This window comes from Dermacentor variabilis, chromosome 6 (genome assembly GCF_050947875.1).
Source record: "Dermacentor variabilis isolate Ectoservices chromosome 6, ASM5094787v1, whole genome shotgun sequence".
Lineage (NCBI taxonomy): Eukaryota > Metazoa > Arthropoda > Arachnida > Ixodida > Ixodidae > Dermacentor > Dermacentor variabilis.
This window is the reverse complement of record NC_134573.1, coordinates 65546387-65568261: the sequence shown is the minus strand read 5'-3', so window position 1 is coordinate 65568261 and position 21875 is coordinate 65546387. Positions and strand designations below refer to the sequence as shown.

At 45.9% G+C, this 21875-nt stretch overlaps 1 protein-coding gene across 1 annotated transcript; it reads right to left on the bottom strand.

The window, feature by feature from the left end:
• Nucleotides 1-21284: 21284 nt before the first annotated feature.
• Nucleotides 21285-21647, bottom strand: LOC142586161 (uncharacterized). The gene has a single exon (XM_075697414.1). The coding sequence runs from the start codon at nucleotides 21645-21647 to the stop codon at nucleotides 21285-21287; it is 363 nt and encodes a 120-aa protein (XP_075553529.1).
• Nucleotides 21648-21875: the final 228 nt, after the last annotated feature.

Sequence of the window (21875 nt, the reverse complement as noted above, 5' to 3'; positions counted from 1 at the left end):
GCTGACCGCCAACAGTGATGCACTCGACCCTGACGTAGCGGGTCACATTCTCTCTTCTGGGGGTGCTGATGACCATGATATTTTATTGGAAATTTGGGCACATCGTGTCCGAGTCCCGCTTCGCCGGGTCGAAACCGACTGCGTTCCATATGGCCTCGGCCACAACTGTCGGCCCCACCTTGCTGATGTTCAGACCTCCCTTCGGCCTGACGATTAACTTCGCGTCTTCTTTGGGCAGCGGAGGCATCTTTCCACCCCGAATAATTTTCGCTTTAGCGCTCCCGCGGTCTCGGCGACCCTTTGTGGTCGCATTGTCATTTGGCTTAGCGCCGGTAGAAATGGCACCAACTCGCTCGACGGGCGCCGATTTGGCTCCTGAACGCCTGGCAGCAACTGTTTGCCATCCGAGATCCTTGGAAAATTCCTTGGGAGTCAGAAGCTCACCTTCTACTTCACATTCCATCATTGAAGACACAGGCAGACACCACATACATGTACTCTATGTGGTGAATATGTAGAAACGATAGAGCACCTAATACTGGAATGTGATGGTATCCATCCGGATGGCGATGGGGGCAATCACGCTTCCTGAGGCCCTGGGGTTCAGACATTGCAATTGTCATGCGAATAAATATGCGGTGGAAATTAGCGAAAGACGATTGGAGGCTCAAAAGCACAGAGGTGACATAAGGTTGAAAGTGTAGGAAGATGTATTTAAATAAAATGGCGAATTTGAATAACTTACAACACAGTTACGCAAAAATAAAAAGCTGAGCATGGTGGCAACTGCCATCACCCCGTTTCAATGGGGACGCTCCTATACCTTCCATCCATCCATCCATCCGATGATAGTGGAGAAGCCAAGAACAGGAGAAGCGAGTACAGACGAGCGGGCTTCCTGGAAAACCGATTAGGGAGTTGATAGCGAAAGCCAGGGAACGCATGTGGGACATAAGGGAGGAAGGGCACCTAGTATATATAATAGGCAGAGTGATTGATGTACTGCAACCACAAGGGGTACGGATCACGACGCAAATAGCCAAAAGGGGTCACTGATCTGCGCAGTGTTTCTAAGGAAGCACACAAAGCAGTGTGCACGGTGCCACAGGTCGCAAGGCAGGTGCATGCAATTGAAAGGGCATTGCTTGCAGTAAACCAGGAATTTATATGCTAGCTAAGGCAATGAAATTTACGGGCATTGACATCAACAGAGAAGTTGACCGAGCAGGCTACGAAGGCGTTTTTTTTTTTCGCTTTACAGGATACGTATTAGCGAACGTGTAGCAACACTGGATGGACGTCGATTCGTGGCGCGGGCTGTAGATTTCCTGATTCCCTAAGGTCTGTAGGCCTCTGGGAATCAGGAAAGAAGATTAAGTATTGAATCTAGCGACCCACCAGTAAAAGGCAGAATTATACCACAACTAGTCAGGAAAAGACGCACAAAGAATAAGGATAGAGGAGGTAAAACTTATTACATGAACATGTTGGGTGGTCGGAAGCAGAAAAAAAATGCTGGAAATTCAACCATGGCTGGATGACCAACCGATTAACGCCTACAACTTGACCGAAAGGCACCTACAATATTTGGAGCACCCGCCTGTGATTGACAGTGTTGCAGGGGAAGGGGGAAACCATATTGACTGGGTCAAGGAAAGGCGGAAGCGTAGGCATGCTTTTATAAGCGAGGTCTTAAGTGGAAAAAGGTAAAAGATATATGTAAGGAGCATTTACGCATTAGCAGCACACGGCAAGGCGAAAAGACGTGGCGAGGAGTAGCTTGCCTATGGGCAGGTGGTGATAGCAGAGAGGCAAATAAGGCGGTAATACTGATTACAACGGTTATCTAGTGCTGGATCAGTGCGATGAACAGAACCGTACGGTCGTTAACAGGGAGAATAAGTCTCATGAACAGGCAACGTGGCAGTGCGGAAATAGGCAGCCAAGCCTTAGTGTAAGAAACGCTCTACGAAGGACTAGAGCAAACGATGATAGATCAACATGGAGAACATAGCCTGGGTAGCTATCATAAACATTTAACCATAAAATTTTGGACAGATACTAACGGAAGAGATGAACCAATAGCTCCAGAATTTCTAATAATAAATTACATGCAAATAACAGGGATTTGCAAAAAAACATAAAGAAGAAAATGGAGACGTTTCCTACAACATTCTGGGAACATAAGCAACTGCTAAACGCTATGCGGAAGGAGATAAGACAGCCAAGCGGAAAAATACTGTTGAATTGGAAAGAGGAAATCACGTAAGTGGTGGAAGAAGTAAATAGAGCGAGCTCTAAAAGTGCATAAGCTGGCGTCTAGGGGTCATCGGGAAGTCAGAAAGTTGGGATTACACGAAGAAGAGGTTCTTCTTAGATAGAACAAATATCGAGCAAAGAAAAGTATGGTGAATGAGCTCGTGCTAGAGAAAATTAAATACACAAGTGAACGTTGGGTGTATAAAGTTCGCGAAAGAGGCAAAGGCTCCCAAAAAGCTTTTAGAGCTATATAAGAGCACCCAGAGCTTCAATTAAAATTTGCAGGCACCTAAAAGATATGAACACGGTAGCATCTTCAAAGAAGGATGTGCTGCTGCGCATCGCAGACACTGTTGGGGCTAACTTTGGCACAAAATAAGGCATCTTTCAGACCCAAAGAGATTCAGCGTCAGCAGAGAAGCCTCAGAGATCAAAACTTGCCAAAGAAAATTTTACTGGAAAGTGCGGAAGAAAATGCCCCTTATAACACCGCCGCAGGACCTCATGAAATCCCATTTCTGCTAATGAAGAACCTCAGTCCAAAGAGCAAGCCACTACTGACTCATTCCATTGATGAAGTGATTAAAGCGAAGAAAGCTCGAGTTGGACGGCGTTAAAGCAAGATGAACCTCATCTACAAAGTCAAAGGCGACCGGACAAAGACCGGCCGCCTTTCAAAGTCAAAGACCGGACGAGCTCGTACAGTCCTGTTACAGTAACGTCGTTTCTGTATAGAATAACAATGCAAGTCGTAAAATTAGAACTGTTGAAATCGGTGCAAACAAATCATGCACTGGGGGAACTACAGAATGGGTTTAGACCAGGCAGACGCTTAGAAGATAATATTTTTGTTCTAACTGAATAAATAAAAATTTCAGTAGCTCAGTGTAGACCTAATGGATAGCATTTCTAGATATTAAGGGAGCCTACGACAAGGTAGACAGGGAGGTTTTACGGGCTATTGTCAAGCACGAAGGCATAGATGATTTCGAGGAGCTGCTGGGGAAGAATTATAGGAACAACTGAGTAAACATCCTATGGGAAGACCGAAATTGTAATGAAGTGGCGGAAATACATGAAGGACTGAAGCAAGGATGCCCTATGTCTCCATTGTTGTTCACGCTTTATGTCAAGGACATAGAGAGACATCTGGAAAATACTCAATTAGGATTTCATTTATCATACATGCGTAAGGAAGAAATGGGGCAATATATGGAGCCCACGCTTATGTATGCGGAAGACACATTGCTACTAGCAGACAATGCAGGAGATTTGTCGACATTGGTCAGTATGTGTGGCAACGCAACGACAAATCTATGCCTTAAATTTAGCGTAGAGAAATCGGGAATTACTACCTTTAACGAAGAGACGACTAACTACGTGGTGTTGATTCAACAGCCAGTCATACCCATAGTCAAGCAATGTACTACCTTGGCGTATACATAAACGACTTGCTCAAGAACCCACGAAGTTAAGCTGAAAAGAAAAAAGTCAACGCAATGTAGCAATAATAAGAAATAGCCCACTTTGGGGTCATAACAAATATGAAGGACTTCGTAGAATCTGGAAAAGAGTAATGGTGCCAGCGCTAACGTTCGCAAATGCCGTCGTATGCTTAAAATTGAATGTTTTTTTCATGGTTTGAAGTTAGCCAAACGTTGGTAGGCCGGTTGGCTTTGGGAGCCCTAAATAAAGCCACAAATGACGCAGTGCAGGGTGGCATGGATTCATCTTTTTTAGGCAGTCGGAAGCACGCAGAGCAAAAATATTCCTAAGAAAGACTCAGGCCCATGGATGAAAATGCATGAGCAGTTAGAGTGCACAAGTATCTGTACTTGAAAAGCATGTACAGAAAATGGAGGAAGATGCCAAGAAAGTTGGCAACCAATTGCAGGTTAGCTGAAACTGTGAATAGACAAATAGTGTCATCAAAAAGAAAGTGAGAGAAGCAGAGACAGCAAATTAGATGTAAAGAATGGAAACGAAAAGGACCATGGAGATTTACAAAAATGAGAAGAAATTACAAGTGCAGATCTGAACGGTAAGACAAAGGGCAGCACCTTGCTATTTGAAGCTCCAGCCGGTTGCCTGGGGGCAAAAAGATACCTGAGCATGTATTTGGACTAGATGAGGCATGCGTCTGCTGTGGCAGAAATCCGGAAAACACTCAGCACATCCTAATGGAATGCGGAAAGGTTCGCCCAGCGAGGCCAGTACGTAACGTGCAACTTCCAGAAGTGCATGAATTCAAAGTAGACGGAAGTAGTAACCGGTCAGCAATCGCGATAGGCAAGAGACGTTTAGAGTATTGGAGAAAAAAAGGTTTACAATTACTTTAGCATACGCTAAATAAGATGAAGGCGAAGGCGTACGAGCTCACGAGATATTTATTAAATTACTTGAGATTCTATCCGAACGCGTTCTTACTTTGTATTGTTTCTCTTGTTTTAATGCGAAAACATTATATGGCTCACGAGACGGGAAATCCGTCAGATTTAAAAGGTCTAGGGCTCGGCTCCCACCAAACGTCATGGGTATGAGTATCTTAATTACATATTCATTAGTTAACACTGTCATAATTAACTTTACCTTAATTAGCACATGAGATCGTGGTTCCGACTGTCTTAATTAACTCAATCTAAGTTTGCTATGTGTTAACGCTAATGCTCGTGGGTTCAAGTGCCTTAATTAACTCTTAGTTATCTGGGGCCTAATTCACCTAGCCTTAGGTAACCCCAAAGGTCGTGGGTTCGACCATCAATGGTGGCCCCATTATTTATGGTGCCACTGAATTTTGGTCGTACCAAAGATCGAGAGATTGACTCCCACTAAAGGTCGGAGGTTCGAGCCCCGCCCAGAGTCATGGGACTCACCATCAATTTTGGTGCCATTGAATTTTGGTGAGATAACGCCGTACAGTCAATTTTTCAATAGCGCCAGACAACCGCTTTTTTAACCCATGAACCACTTAAGGCTTTCGCCCGATCCATTGAGGCATAGCCAGCGGTACAAGGTAGATAGCGATGAATAAATATATGTATACAAGAATGCTAGGAAAAAGCATTGATAGCATACTTGAGTAACTCAAGCGGGCTAGGAGACGATTTGTCCTCGCCCTGTTTCAAATGGGATGTCGACAAATCATGATTATCATCACCGCGGCAGAGGCACTACGGGCCATGCGGGGGCAAGAATAACAAGAGCCAGAAAGCTCGCTTCCGCGCACAGCGTTCGCCGCAAGCACTTCCCGGTAAATATTACGGCTGCTTAACCTTCACCAGCCGGCAAGCGGCAGTTGTGTGGCAGGTGTATATATGGCGCCACGCTTCGCGGATCTGCCAGTCGGTGCGGCGATCGGTGCGATGCCTCCACATAATGCGCAAGAAAAATACGTATAGAGCCGCCTTCAAATTTTGCATTAGGGAGTATCGTAATCGTCAGTGAAATTTCCTTGCTTCTGTGCGCATCTGGCCATTTATTTCTCGAATGATTTACTGTTCTTATGAGCCATAACTTGTTTTTTCTTTGGAATGAAATAAGTCACACAGCAAAAACAAAATGATTTATGTTTGTCCCATGAGTTTAACGAGAGCAGCATTCCGGGCAAGTTAGTAATCCATTACTCAAATAATATTGCGCAAGAAAAAACGACACGGACGTAAGAGAAGACGACACAGCAAGCGCAAACTTTCAACTAAGTTTAATGTAGCAATCAATCGATTTTATTGCTGTGAAGCGATGAAGACTGCGCATGCGCTTCCATAAAAATAAACTGCTCATTCATCGCAAAATTGGGAATAAGTGTGTTAGCTTCCCTTCTCTGGCTCTCACAGAAAAAGAACTAAGTTTCTTGGAGGTGGCATCACATGAGTTGTAACTAAGTTACATCAATGCGCAGTTCATTTTCTTGTAAGCGCATGCGCAGTATACACTGCTTCACATGTATCATATCAATTCAGTGGTACAATTCAGTGGTTTTTTTGTTGCGCAATATCCTTTGAGTCTCATGAATAATGAACATCATTACCAGTTAATAGATCTAGAACAAGTTCAGGGAAATCAGGGACAATATCATCATTCTTCCTCAAGAAGGTTTTATTTGTTATTCCTTTCTTGTGAACTGGGGCACCTAAACAGCCAAGGAGACATATAAAAAGAGCAACTTTATGGTCTGACAAACCATTTTCTATTGTAACGCGCATGTTGAAGACTGATCTACTGCGGAAAACTAGATCAATAACGGACGATGATATTCCCTGTACTAACATAGGGGTCTTAATTGCCTGTGGGTGATCACAAGCCAACATTATGTCGAAGAAAGTCGTGCCTGAAGGAGTAGGTGGCGATAAGCGTGGTCAGTTGACATAGGTGCCGTTAAATTCGCCTACCAGTGTTATATGGTCTGTAGGCTTATGCCTCGGGAAGAGCTGGCTATCGCACTCTAGCACGAGGTCAAGCGGCGATGCAAGGCTTGCTATCGCGGCCTCCACGTAAGCCAGCGTAAGGCGGTCTAAGCTGACTCTCTGCTCACGACCGTTCTGTAGTAAGGTGGCTGTTTTCGGGGTGCGGTGGAAGATGCGGAATGGTCCGTCGTAGGCCGGGGTTAGCGGTGGTTGCACAGTGTCGCCGGACACGAAAACTTGTGTTGGAGTGGCCAGGTCGGGGTACACTAAGGTCGTGGTATGGGGGGAAGGACTGGGCGGAGTGAGCCGGAGATCTTTAGCATAGTCCAGGAGGCGTTGTTGGAATGCTTGCGGCTGGACTGGTAGCTGCGTTGATGTAAAAAGGTCACCAGGGAAACGCAGAGGACTACCATACACTAGCTCTGCTGGTGAGTACTGTAGGTTTGCCTGGAGGACGGCCCGTAAGTTCAGGAGCACAAGGGGCAAGGCTTGCACTCAGGTGGCGCAATTAAGGCGGGTAGCCAGGGCGGCCTTCGTTTGTCGGTGAAGGCGTTCCCCCTTTTCGTTGGCCTACGGGTGATGCGCATTGGTACGGCAATGTCTGGCACCGAGATAGCGATTAAGGCAAGGTAACAGGGAGAACTCAAATTGGTGTCCATGGTCTGTTGTGACGGTGCCAAACCAACCAAATCGAGATATTCACGCAGGAATGAAAGCGCGGGAAACAGTCTCAGCGTTGATGCCATAAATGGGAACAGCCTCCGGCCAACGTGTGAAACGGTCGACCATGGTGAGTAGGTAAAGATAACCTTGATGCAGATGTAGAGGGCCCACGATGTCAAGAACTTGGTCAAAACGACAGCCAGGTGGAAGGAAGGCTTGGGGAGGCGTCTTGGTATGACGGGAGACCTTTGTCATCTGTCAGAGCAGGAACATGCGTGTCCAAACGCGCACATCACCGTTAATCCCGGGCCAGACATAGCGCTAGGTGAGAAGGCGCCAAGTAGCCCGAGCCTTTTTCTGAACCCAACGAGCGAATCTGAAACTTCGCAACTCTTTGTTCACTTAGAAACAGCGCAGCTCCGGACATAGATCATTTCAAATAAAACCTGTAAAATACGCAGCCGATTTAATTGCACCGGTACTCGCCCACATCTACAATCTAGCCCTCTCAGCCGGAACTTTCCACAAAAAATGCAAATATCAAAAGTAATAATAATTTTTAAAAGCGGAGATAAAAACAACCTCGCCAATTACCGACCGATTTCTTTTCTACCGCTGTTCTCTAAAGGTCTGGAGAAACTCTTACATTCTAGGATTTCTTCCTTCGTAGATAAATTCAATTTAATGAGTGAATGTCAGTTTGGTTTTCGCAAAGGTCGATCGACCGAGCATGCTCTGTTAACACAAAAAGAAATTATTCTAAAAGCATTTGAGGAAAAACAGTTTGTTATTGGAATATGTGTAGATCTTTCAAAAGTATTCGACAGTTTGAACCATTATAAATTATTAGTAAAACTTGAACTTCGCTGAATAAGAGGAGTTCCTTTAAAACTTTTAACATCATATTTTAAATACCGGAAACAGTGCGTTTCTATCAATGGCAGCCTGTCCCCTCTGAAATCGATTAATGCTGGTGTGATTAATGCTGGTGTGAATTGCTGATGGACCGCTCTTATTTAATTTATATGTTAATGATGTCACTAACATTAGCAAAACACCATCTTATATAATGTACGCGGATGACATGACTCTTCTATTTCGCGGGTCCAACATTAAAAAACTTCAGTTAAACATCAATGATATTCTCCAAGGCCTGCTAACATGGAGTAATATAAATTCATTAAAAATTGATACAAACAAAACTAAAGCAATAATTTCCACTCCTAAACAGTCGCCGGCAGTTCTCACAGAAAATCTTATGCTTGACAAAATACCTTTAGAAGTTGTTGACTCTTCCAAAACACTTGGTGTACACTTCCAAAAGCATATGTCCTGGGACACGCGTATTAAACACATTATTACCAAACTTTCGAGGACTGTGGGCATTTTGGCTAGATTGTTTTTTTTCCACCACCCAATATTAAATTACTGATTTACAACGCGTTATCTTTGCCCAACTTAAACTACTGCTTTCTTGTATGGGGAAAAACTATGTCATCAAGTTTACAACAATTGTGTGTACTTCAGAAAAAAGCCCTTAGACATATAGCTGGAGTGCCCTTTAATGCACATACAGAACAGCTTTTCAATCGGTTTAATGTCGTACCTGTTCGTAATGTATATTCATATTATAACGATGTTAGTAAAACAAGGATATTTATTAAAGGCGAGCTTGTGCCCACAAGTAAAAGTCACTGCGGTCGTGCAGGAATCCGCGGCAGTCGCGTTCTCAAACTGGCTCGAACCGTCTTCCTCTTCTTCTCGCGTGACACCTCGGGCGCGTGCCGCATGCGAGCCGGGTCCAACTGGCTGCCCGTGCCACGAAGATCGCTTCCTGTTGTTGCTGAACAACACCACTGTACGGCGTGCACAGTGCCCAATGCAAAGGACGCGCAACTTGAATGTCACCAAGTTTGTCGTGGCAATATAATACGGCCATACGATGTAAACAGAGCATGAATACTAGGGAAGACATCATAACGTCGTTATCGCAGTTGCAGACTAGGAAACCTACATACAACACACGCACTAAAGAGTGTTGGAAAGTCCCGTTCTTTTCTTTTTTTTTTTGGGGGGGGGGGTCGAACTAAATATGGAGAACAAATGCTCCAACACAGCATACCTGTACTTCTAAATTTTCTTCATGAACGAGAGATCGATATCACAACTGTTAGCAAGAACACACTGCGCTTCATTTTTATGACGCATTAATGATATCATCTGTTCTGCGTGGATGTTTGTCTGAAAACTAATATGCATTTCATTATGGACATTTCATTCCATGCATACAACCCTTCAATTCTCTGTATTTTCTGTATTCTTCTTTCTTTTTTCCCACAGAGAATATGTGAAATAGTAGTCCATGCCTGAAATTTTGATATCGAAATGTATGCTATTTTGTTTTTAACGCTTCTTGTGCTCATATTATGTTTGAAATGTTAGTCACTGGTTTATCCTACTGTATGCCTTGTAAACGGGGTCCGAACATCTGTCAAGTGAATTCATTTTCACATTTTAGTTCATGCTTTCCCCAATTCATTATGGAAATAAATTCAATTCAATTCATTTCAATACCTGGGTGACGTTTGTCTTGTATAGAGTGGAAAATAGGGCCAGACAGTGAAGCCGGAACCAAAGAGCGGGGAAGGTCTGCTGATACATCACACCACAATGGCTCAGTCGAGCAGGGATAGGGGACAAGCGGGGGTTGGAGAGAGCGGGTATTATCTCGAAAATGCACGCGCTCTCTGTCATTCTGCTATGCGGAAGAGAATGCGGCTGAGTCGAACATTGGAGATGGAGAGTGAACCGCAGCTATACGGGAAAGGGCATCAGCGGCGGTGTTGCCAGCACCTTTCACGTGGCGGGTGTCGGTCGTAAATTACGAAATATTAGCCAGATGGCGGAGCTCCTGTGACACGTACTTCCATGAGTTGGGGTGCAAAACATACTCCAATGGCTTGTGATCTGTCAGCACAAAAACTGGCATCCTTCCAGAAAATGCCGAAAGTGCTGTATAGCAGTGAAGATGGCTAGCAGCTCACGACCGAAGAGGCTATAGCGGGTCTCAGCAGGAAGTAGCTTCCGAGAGTAAAAAGACAAAGATATCCACTCAGAGTTGATGCATTGCTGTGACACGGCACTGACGACCACGCTGGAGGCATCCACCATGAACCGAGTTGGGGCGTTGCTACGCGGATGGATAAGAAGCGCGGCGTTCGCGACTGCTTGCTTGGCAGCAGTAAGGGCAGACTGGGCTTCTGATGACCAAAAAATGGCAGAGGACGGGCCGGAAGTTCAGCGAAGGAGGTCCGTGAGCGGACGAAGCAACTCTGCACAGTGCTGTACAAAGCGCCTTCAAGAATTCACAACCCGCGGGAATTAGAATAACTGGCACAGCGTTGTAGGCTGAGGGTAATCCTGGATGGTCTTGACGTCGGATGGGAGAGGTCGTATACCCTCGGATGATATGTGATCACCCAAAAACTCGAGCTCAGATGCGCTCAAAACACACTTGGAGGCGTTCACAATCAGGCCGTACTGCTGTAGTCATTGAAACGAAGCACGTAGATGGTGATATCTTTAGGCATAGGGCCGGCGGTGAGGACATCATCAAAGTACGCGAACATGGTAGGGAGGCCCCGCGTAACCTCAGCGATGTACCACTGGAAGGTTTGAGCCGCATTGCCGAGTCCAAAAGGCATCCACACGTACTCAAACAAACGAAAGGGCATCGTGATGGCGGTCTTGGGTATGTTGGTCGGTTCCATGGGAATTTAGTGGTACGCCCTAACCAGGTCCACTTTGCTAAAAATGGCGCAACCGTCGAGGCGCGATTTAAAGTCTTGGATGTGAGGCAGCTGATAGCTGTCGTGGACAGTCTTGGCGTTCAACGCTCGATAGTCTCCACAGGGACGCCAGTGTCTGGGATCACTCTTGGGCACTAAATGCAGCGGAGAAGCCCATGTACTGCACGACGAGCATAATAATGCCGAGCTGCAGCATGTGCTCAAACTGCCGTTTGGTCCACCAGCAGCGGCTTGACCACCCAAACAGGTCGCGTGGTCAAGCGGCTGCTGGTGGACCACGGCTGGCGGTGTGGTGTGTCGCCGTACGCTGAAGTGACTGAGGGAGGTTGGTTGGCTTTGTTAGCTCTAGAAAATTCGCCAAGATTTTCTCATATGGAGAGAAAAGCATCAGCGTGCGGATGCCCATGGGAGTGAAATTGCGCCTGCCTCATATTCATTGATACGCACAGATCGTGACGGCCGCGGAGGCGGCGTAGCTATTACGATAAAAAGCAGTTGAACATTTCGAGAAGAGCCTGGAATAGCTAACCATGAAAGTGCTTGGTGCACAATTCAGTTTCATAATACGTCATTGTTAATAGGTGATATTTACAGACACCCTGAAGCGCACTAAGGAATACCTTTTGAAAGTGCATTATTATCTACACAGCAAAATTAATAACCGTACAAAGCTGGCATTAACTGGGGATTTTCATCTACCTGGCATAGATTGGAATAAATTAACTATCGGCAACAGAGATGTAAAAAACTGTGAGCGCCTGTTTGATATAATGTTTAGTTTTTCTTTATCACAGATTGGGGGGTGAAAGAACCTACGCGTGTCCAAGGAAATGCCTGTTCAGCACTTGATCTTGCTTTGGTATCGTAGTCGATTCGATAACACCACGTATACGCGTTGAAGAGGGATTCCAGATCATAAGATGCTGGTTCTAACATTTTTTACTCTGCGTATGAGCGCTGGGTGTAAGGCCAAACCATCTCGAATAACTTTCAACGACTATAGCCAAGCTAATAATGAGAGTGTTATTGACTACTTAAGTGAAATCTTGCATAGTTTCTCAGCTGAATCTAGCGGAGGCGCTAATGGCCTTTGGATAAAACTAAAAGAGGCTTTAATGCATTGCGAAAATAATTTCATGCCCACAGAATTCAAGAGAACTGAGCGGAAAACACCGCGGATCACGCGGAGCATATGTCACCTAAAACGAAAACTAAAAAGACGTAGAAGAAAATTGATAAATTCTGCGGAGATAAGAGAGCTCACATGCAGACTGAAATTAGAAATAAAAGCTGCAAAAGGCGATTTCTCTTCAAATAAGTTAACAAATTTCATAAGGAATCAACCGCAAAAGTTCTGGCGCTACTTGTCGAAGCCAGAAGGCGTGAGCAGTAAAATAGAAATGGCAGGTTTGGTCATAGAAGACATGCGCGTTGTAGCAAATACACTTAATGCCAATTTCCAATCCATTTTCACGTGCTGGCCAACCTCGAGTGTCCTCGTGGCAGTTGCTGACGCCCGGATGGGCGTTGTTGTGATAACAGAGTGGGGCATTTTGAACTTGCTTTTGCAAATAGACACCAAGAAGGCGCCGGGGCCCAACAATATATCAAATGTATTTTTGAAACGATACGTGTGGCAGCTGTCCCTCTTACTGCAGATTTTATTTTCCGAATCGCTGAGTACAGCCTCTCTTCCCAAGGATTGGTTATGTGCCAAAGTAATCACCATTCATAAAGAATGCAATAAATTACACGTGGAAACATATAGAGCAATATCACTAACAAGTTGCTGCTGTAAATTAATGGAACACATAGTAAGTACAGCCGTCATGACATACTTAGAAGAAAATAATATATTATATCCTAAGCAACATGGTGTTAGAAAAGGCTTGCCAACCATAATACAATATTTAGAGATAACACATGATTTCGCATCAATAATTAACTCCGAATTCCAAGCCGATGCTATTTTTATTGATTTTTCGAAGGCTTATGATCGCGTCGTGCACTGTAAGCTAATCGAGAAAATAAAGTCTATCGGAATTGAACACAATGTAGTAGAATGAATATCAGCCTATCTGTCAAACCGAACTCAATATATTACCATAAATAATTATGACTTGCACCAACTGGAATCTTATTCAGGGGTATTACAGGGGTCCGTATTGGGGCCATTATTATTTCTCATATACGTTAATGACATCGCTGGTTGTGCAGAAAATGGAGTAAAATTGCGGCTCTTCGCCGATGACTTGGTAATTTATACATGCGTGCAAGGAATCGGTAACCAACTTAGACTAAATACTTCACTAAGCAATATAGCCCGCTGGTGTGACATGTGGGGAATGGAAATAATTCTTTAGAAAACACGGAATATGACCATAACTCATAGAAAGTCGATCTTTAGGTTCAGTTATACATTAATGGCTAACGATTAATTAAAAACTGACACACTAAAATATTTAGGCATAACCTATACAAGCGTGTTAAAACGGAGTACTCATATTGATAATACATGTACGAAGGCCTTCCGAACACTCGGTTTGTAGCGAAGAAAACTAACTGTAGCACCGTCCTATGTGAAACTAACAGCATATAAAACTTTCGTAAGGCCAATTCTTGAGTATGGTAGCAAAGTGTGGAACCCTCACCAGAAAGGTCACTATCAGAAATTAGAAAGTATTCAAAATAAAGCGTTGCGATTTGTTTACCATAATTATTCTCGACACGAAAGCGTAAGTGCTCTTAGAAACCCAGCAGTACTGCCTACCCTTGTTTGTCGGCGTCGTGTGGCTGTCATGAAATTTCTTTTATGCTATGTAATGACAATATTAATGATGATGATATGTAGTGTTTAATGGCGCAAGGGCCAGGTTTGGCCAAAGAGCGCCATGACAAGTGGTGATGTTGACGATGTATTATGGAGATGTGACTTGGCTGTAAAGTGGCCTAAAAATTGTCGCTGTAAAGTGCGTAAAATCTACGTGCTATAAAATTATGGCGATGACTAATGACGATTACTATGAACATTAAAACCCATCGTAGAAGAATGATGCAAAATCAAAAATATGTAGGATGTTAAAATTACATGGAGCACTGCTGCCTCGCCAGAGCCCTTGAAAGACAAGGGCCTAGAGGCATGTGCTATACTAAAGAGATATCGCAGCGGCATCCTCTGAGGAGAGGACCCGCTACGAGCATGTGGGGCTAAAAACATGCAGGACGACATCTTTCAGGAAATTTAGTACTGTGTTGGTGTCAAATAAAGGTTCTGGGCCGAGTAGCATTACGGGATGTAGGGGGATGTGCTGCCGGTATGCTAGTGAAAAATGTTTTCTTCTTTCAGATTCGGCTGCCCGACACTCCAGGAGGACGTGGAGGACGGTCAGCCTCTCCCCGCATCTACCGCAGGTTGGAGGATCATTTTCAGTGAGTAAAAAGTTATGTGTGCCAAATGTGTGTCCTATTCTGAGGCGACAGAATAGGACATCTGTCCGGCGTGATTTTGTTACAGGAGGCCAGAAACCTAATTGTGGCTTTATTAAATGCAACTTATTATTTGTTTCCAGGTCCCACAATCGTTGCCAGTAGTTTCGCAGTTTCATTCTTAAGAAGGGTTTCAGGTCTGTGACAGGGACTGCAGCGGTAGAATTAACAGTGTGTGATGCAATTGATGTGGCCATCTGGTCCGCCAGAACGTTACCCTGGATGCCCCTATGGCCAGGCACCCAGCATATAACCACATCCTGGTTAGATACATATGCTTTGCATAAGACGGAATAGAGTTCAATTATTATAGGATTTTTGTGCTTATAGAACGACATCAAAGACTTCACAACACTAAGGGAGTCCGTATATATAACTGATTTTTGGAGTTTTGATTTCCTTATATGCTTCACGGTCGACAATATTGCGTAGGCCTCAGCCGTGAAGATACTAGTTTCCGGATGCAGTAAATCGGATTCCGAGAAGGATGGACCGACGGCTGCATATGACACCCCCTCGCGTGACTTCGATGCGTCTGTGTAAAACTCCGTGCAGGAGTGTTTGTATTGCAGTTCCTGGAAATGCATCTGGATTTCAATCGCTGGAGCGTGTTTTGTAACCTGCATGAAAGATATGTCGCATTGTATCATCTGCCACTCCCAAGGAGGTAGCAGCTTAGCTGGAGGCATTAGGCGGAACTCGAGGAGTGGGACATGCATTTCATCACTAAGCTCCCTCACACGCAGCGAGAAAGGCTGTCTTACGGAGGGACGATTGCGAAAGAGTGTAGCATATGTCATGTCATTAACGGTTTTAAAACAGGGATGTTCAGGATTTGAGTGGACTTTCAGAAAATATGTTTGGCTGATGTACGTTCTCTGGATATGAAGTGACCATTCATTCGATTCTGCATATAAACTTTGTACGGGACTCGTTCTGAAAGCTCCTGTGGCTAAACGGATACCTAGATGGTGAACAGGGTCTAGCATCTTTAGCGCACTTGGAGCGGCAGAATGATAGATCACGGCACCATAATCTAATCGTGACCGAATCAGGCTCTTATAGAGATTCATTAGGCACGTCCTGTCACTACCCCACGTAGTCTGCGATAGAAGTTTCAATAGGTTCATTGTTTTAAGACATTTTTCTTTAAGATGTTTTATGTGTGGGATGAAAGTGAGTCTACTGTCAAGTATAACACCTAGAAATTTGTGTTCTTTGTTTACAGGTATCTGTTGTCCACACAGTTGTAAGCAAGGATCCGGAACCAGGCCTCTCTTTCTTGAATACAGAACACAAGAACTCTTGTGAGGATTGATTTTAAATCCATTTTTCTCTGCCCACTGTGACACCTTGTTCAAACCGTGCTGTACTTGTCTCTCGCAGACTGTGAGGTTGCAGGATTTAAAACCTATTTGTATATCGTCTACGTAGACGGAATAGAAAATAGCTGGTGGTAAAGATGCACGAAGCGTGTTCATCTTTACGACAAAGAGCATGCAGCTGAGTACGCCACCCTGCGGTACCCCAGTTTCCTGTATAAATGTACGCGACAGTGCAGGACCTATTTTCACTCGAAATGTACGGTTCTCTAGGTAGCTCTCTATAGTATTTAGCATATTGCCGCGAATACCTAGCGCGGAAAGATCGCGCAGGATTCCGTACCGCCAGGTTGTGTCGTACGCTTTTTCCATATCCAGAAATACAGATAAGAAAGATTGCTTGTGCACGAAGGCATCGCGAATGCTCGCTTCGATGCGCACAAGATGGTCGGTTGTACATCGCCCTTCCCGAAAACCACATTGAAATGGGTCAAGCATTTTACTGGACTCTAGGAGATGCACGAGACGGCGATTGATCATTTTTTCAAATACCTTACAGAGGCAACTTGTCAGGGCTATCGGGCGGTAACTTGCCACTGAGGAAGGATCTTTGCCTTGTTTCAAAACCGGGATCACAATGGCTTCTTTCCATGTAGTCGGGAAGTATCCCGCAGCCCAAATCGTGTTGAAAATTGTGACTAGTGTAACTTGGGTGTCTTTATGTAAGTTTTTGATCATTTCATACACGATTCTGTCAGATCCCGGTGCAGAGCTCTTGCATGCGCTCAAGGCAGCTCTCAACTCGGCAATGCTAAAAGGACAGTTGTATGGTTCATTCTGTTGACATTTTCTCATGAGTGGCTTACATTCTTCTATTTGTTTATGTTTGAGAAAGGATTGCGAGTAATGGTTGGCACTTGACACGCTCTCAAAGTGCTCCCCAAGTGAGTCCGCCTGATCTTGTAGGGTATCGCCTTCTGTGTTTACCAAAGGGAGTGCATGTGCTTGTCGCCCTCTTATCCTATTGACCCTGTTCCAGGCTTTCGCCTCATCTCTGAACGAGTTAATACTCGATAGAAACTTATGCCAACTTTCTCGTCTGGCCTGTCGGCGGGTTCGCCTGCCTTCGGATTTTACTTTTTTAAAGTTAACTAGATTCTCTGCAGTGGGAGAAGCGCGTAGCAACCCCCACGCCCTGTTCTGTTTTTTACGAGCGATCCTACAATCGTCGTTCCACCATGGGACACGCCGTTTGCAGGCCAAGCCTTTTACTTCTGATATGCATTTAAATGCGACATCTATTATGAATGCTGTAAAAAACTCAACTGCAGCGTCAATTCCTAACGAAGACAGGTCAGCCCATGAGATACTAGTTAGAGATCGAAATTTCTCCCAATCAGCTGTCTCAATCTTCCACCTAGGAGCGTATGGTGGATATTCGTTTTCTTTATATGATCTTAGCAGTATAGGGAAGTGGTCGCTACCGTAAGGGTTGTCGGTAACTTCCCATTCAAGTTCACGCAGTACAGACGGGGAGACTAAACTAAGATCTATTGACGAAAAGGATCGGTTTGCAAGAGAGTAATACGTGGGTTCTTTCTTGTTGAGAAGGCACGCTCCGGAAGAAAAAAGGAACTGTTCAATAAGGCGACCTCGCGCATCTATACGAGAGTCGCCCCACAGGGAGCTGTGCGCATTGAAATCGCCAAGAACAACATAAGGTTCTGGCAATTGATCGATCAAGGAGTGAAATTCATGTTTGTTCAGTTGGTAATGCGGGGGTATGTAAAGGGAGCAAATGGTGATGAGTTTGTTTAGTAGGACAACTCGAACCGCCACTGCTTCAAGGGGCGTTTGTAGCTGTAAAAGTTGACACGCAATACTTCTATGAGTAAGAATCGCAACACCACCCGATGATGCGACGGCATCATCGCGATCTTTGCGAAACGTAACATAAGTACGGAGAAAGTTTGTGTGTTTAGATTTTAAGTGTGTTTCCTGTAAACACAGCACTTTTGGATTATGTTTGTGGATGAGTTCTTGCAAATCATCAAGGTTTCTAAGGAGACCCCTGATGTTCCATTGAATTATTTGTGTATCCATGTTTAAGGTAAATTGGTGCTGTGTTTACGGAAACGGAGTGGATGCCTTATATTACAGAGCCCTTTCGAGGCCCTGTAATAGGTGTTTTGTTCTTTCTGAAGCGTTCGAGCGATTCTCGACGCTCCTTAGGCGTTTGGTGCGCCTTGGGGACAGGTGTAGTGTCCATTGCCTCGTGTGAGGCGCCGGACAAGCGCTCTTGCGAGCGAGAGGTTTTCAGAGGGAGTCCCGCCTTGGAGGGCAAGACCCCTGCGCCCACCAGCCCGGAGGTCGATGGGGCTCCCTGAGGGATTTGGGTGCGCTGGCCGTTGCCAGCGCTGGAAGGGGCCTCGGAGGTTGGGGCAGCCTCGGCTGCACCCACCTTCGGGGTGGATGGTCCCTTCTCCTCGGTTGACGGAGCAGCACTAGCTGCAACCGCCGCGGGGGCAGATGGCGTAACTGCCGACTCACTGCCTGTGGGTCGGACAGCCGCCGGAAGCCGTTGTGACGCTGCCCCCTTACGCGCCACATCGGCAAAGCTGCTCTTAGACAGGTATGACACCCGCCTACGTGCCTCCTTGAAAGATATATTTTCTTTGACTTTGATTGTGACAATCTCTTTTTCTCTTTTCCAGGACGGGCAGGACCGCGAGTATGCGGCATGCTCGCCCTCACAGTTGACACAATGTGGAGTGTTCTGGCACGTTTCGGAGGAATGTTCTTTGTCACTGCACTTGGCACATGTCAGCCGGCCTCGACAGTTCTGTGAACTGTGGCCGAACCTTTGGCACTTAAAGCATCTGAGAGGATTGGGCACGTATGGCCTAACACGAAGTTTGATATAACCGGCCTGGACGGACTCGGGGAGGACACTTGAACCGAAAGTGAGTATCAGGTGCTTCGTATTGATATCTTTACCGTCTCGCCTGATCTTAATTCGCTTTACATTTATGACATTCTGTTCACTGAAACCCTCCAAGAGTTCAGCTTCAGTTAGCTCTAGCATGTCATCGTCCGAGACAACGCCGCGTGTGGTGTTCATGGTTCGGTGCGGAGTAACTGTTATTTGGGTCTCCCCAAATGAGACAAGTTTCGCCAGTTTCTCGTACTGATTCTTATCGTGGAGCTCCAAGAGAAGATCACCACTTGTCATTCTCGACGCCTTATATCCTGTTCCAAAAACTTCAGTTAGAGACTTCGAAACAAGGAACGGTGAAATGTTACGCACTAGTTTGTCTGGGTTTTCTGAGTGGATTACATGATATCTAGGAAAGTTCTGGACTTGTCGTCCGAAAAACTGAAAGATCTCTTCGGTGCGCCCTCGTTTGTGAGGGCGATCAGGGAGTTTAGGAAAAGCGTTTTCCATGAGTACAGTAGGGTTTTCGGCCGCGATGCCGACCACCCACCATGGAGCCCAACAGGGGGACGTGACAGGAGTTTCTGCTAGAGAAACCCTGCCAACGCCAGCCGTACATCGCCGCTATAACCAAATACAGCATAACCAAGGCTGGCTAGCTACACAAGGTTAACCCTTGCCGCCGGGAGACTAGGAAGTTAGCAGAAGTGAAGAGAAGACAGGAAAGATGAAAAAGGCGAGAGAGAAAGACGAAGATTGGAGAGGAGGACAGGAAAAGGCGACTGCCGATTTCCCCCGGGTGGGTCAGTCCGGGGGTGCCGTCTATGTGAAGCCGAGGCCGAAGAGGTGTGTTGCCTCCGCCGGGGGGCCTTAAAGGTCCAAACACCCAGCTTCGGCTCAACCCCCAGGATCCCCTTTTCCCCAGACACGGCTAAGCCGCGCACGGCTACACGCGGGAGGGTCCAACCCTCGTGTGCTCGGGTACGTGGTGTCGCAACACACCAAACGCCTGCTGACGCAGACGCCCCTGCGGGGCACAATATTAATAAAAATAAGCGAGATTACGTGCAGCCACCACACCGACACTCCTATAGAACTTGTCATAATAAAGACATCAGGCAGTATCCGACACAGTGCGACACGTTTAGACATTCATATTTCCCGTGGGCAATCGAAATCTGCAATGCGTTGCCAAAGGAAATTGTATAATCAGACTCTGTGGATGACTTTGTCGCAAAATTGGAGCCATATTTTGGTTGCTCATGAAAGTATTTGAGCGCGTAGTTTAAAGATAATGACTTGGTTGAATGATTGGACACTAGTGCACGTGTGATTGTATACAGCCTTATGATTTGAAATGCAAATATTGCAATGTGCTGAATACTGCTGTTTTATTGATCACCGATAACTACAAGAATGTTATACGACTAATATTGCAATTGTTTTGAGCACCTTTTGTTACTCCTTGATTCATGAGAAACAAAGACTCTTCTGTTAAATGTCACTGTTCTTCTATGGCAGTTTTCTTTTGTTTTCTATATTTTTTCTTTTTCTTTCTTTTTCCTGTTGTTTTTTTTTTTCATGCTCATGTGTATTTTTAGAATCCACTTCCTGTTTGGACTGTGCGAAGGCCTATAGTATTGTTAAATAAACAAATAAAGACCGGAGAGGACTCCAGAGATGGAGAGAGGAGTCAGATCGTCTGTGAGGTGATGACACCGCACACTGAGGTCCAAGTCGAAATATGAGAGGAAGTCCGAGCTCCAGATCGGGTGAACCACGTCTTCGATGATGAAGTCCCATCGAAATGTGCGGCGAAGGCCGAACTGGAGGGCGAGAGATTAGAGTCCTTACGTAGCTATAGACGACCAACTGCCCTGGTGACCTAGAACGATCAGCCTTAGTCGGGGGAAGCACGCTGATTTCCGCGCCCGTGTCTATGAGGAACCGGGCGCCGGAGAACTAGCCAGTTACCATAAAAAGGCGGCTGGGACGACAAGCGAGACCACAAGCCGCCGTCGGTGACCTAGGCGGGCATTTCCCGGCCACGAACAGGGAGGTGTGACCTTTCGTGGCTCCGTGTCGGAAACGCCGGTGATACCAGCAGAAAGGCGGAGAGCTGGGTGTACGGGCTTGACGTGCGCGCGGAAGAGCGTGGCGACCGAGACGAGGCGAAAGGTTCCTCTGTGGGGGGGCTCTCGAGTGCGGCGATTGATGCGGCGAGCTCATCGATGCAGGCCTCAAGGAGTGAAATTGCCGGCTTTGTAGGCGACAAGATACCAGTGACGGGCAGGGAGTTCACCACATAAAGTTAATCGGCGAACTGCGCCAGGCGGTCGAGGGTGACGTTTCGCCGTCCGCCGCGTGGACGAGGTGGATGGGCTGGGAAAGGCGTTGGGGTAAAAGCTCAAAGCAACGCTGACTGGGTAGGGACATCGCGCTCCCCGAGAAGCTGTCGCATCCGGCGCAGCATTTGGAAGGGGGGCTGGTCTCCAAGGTCCTCCCCGGCAAGGTGCTGCTGTAGGTGGGTGCGTTCCGACGGCGCGAATCTCTCCAGCACCTTGGTCTTGAGGTGCTCATGTGGTGTAGCGCCCTTAGGGCCGGAGAGAACGTCCGAGAGCTCGCTGGCAACTTCAGCAGGAACGACTGAGGTGACGTGGTAGTAGCGCGTCGTTTCTGAGGTGATGCGGTAGAGGCGGAATTGTGCCTCGATCTGGTGAAACCAAACTTGCGGGTTCTGGGGCCAGAAGGGTGGGAGCAACTCGTACATACGCCACAGTTGCACATGCACATGGCACAAAACAACCAAAAGGAATCTGTGGCTAGATTTCACCGTACACGGAGCGTCACTCAACTTGATGGCAAATCACACACATTCAATGAGGGTCCCATATTGACGCCGCAAATTCTAGATTGGGTGGAATATAACTGGTAGATAGTTCTGTTAATACGTTAGCATTGTTAGAGCACTTCATCCACTTTCCGGGGGCTATCTACA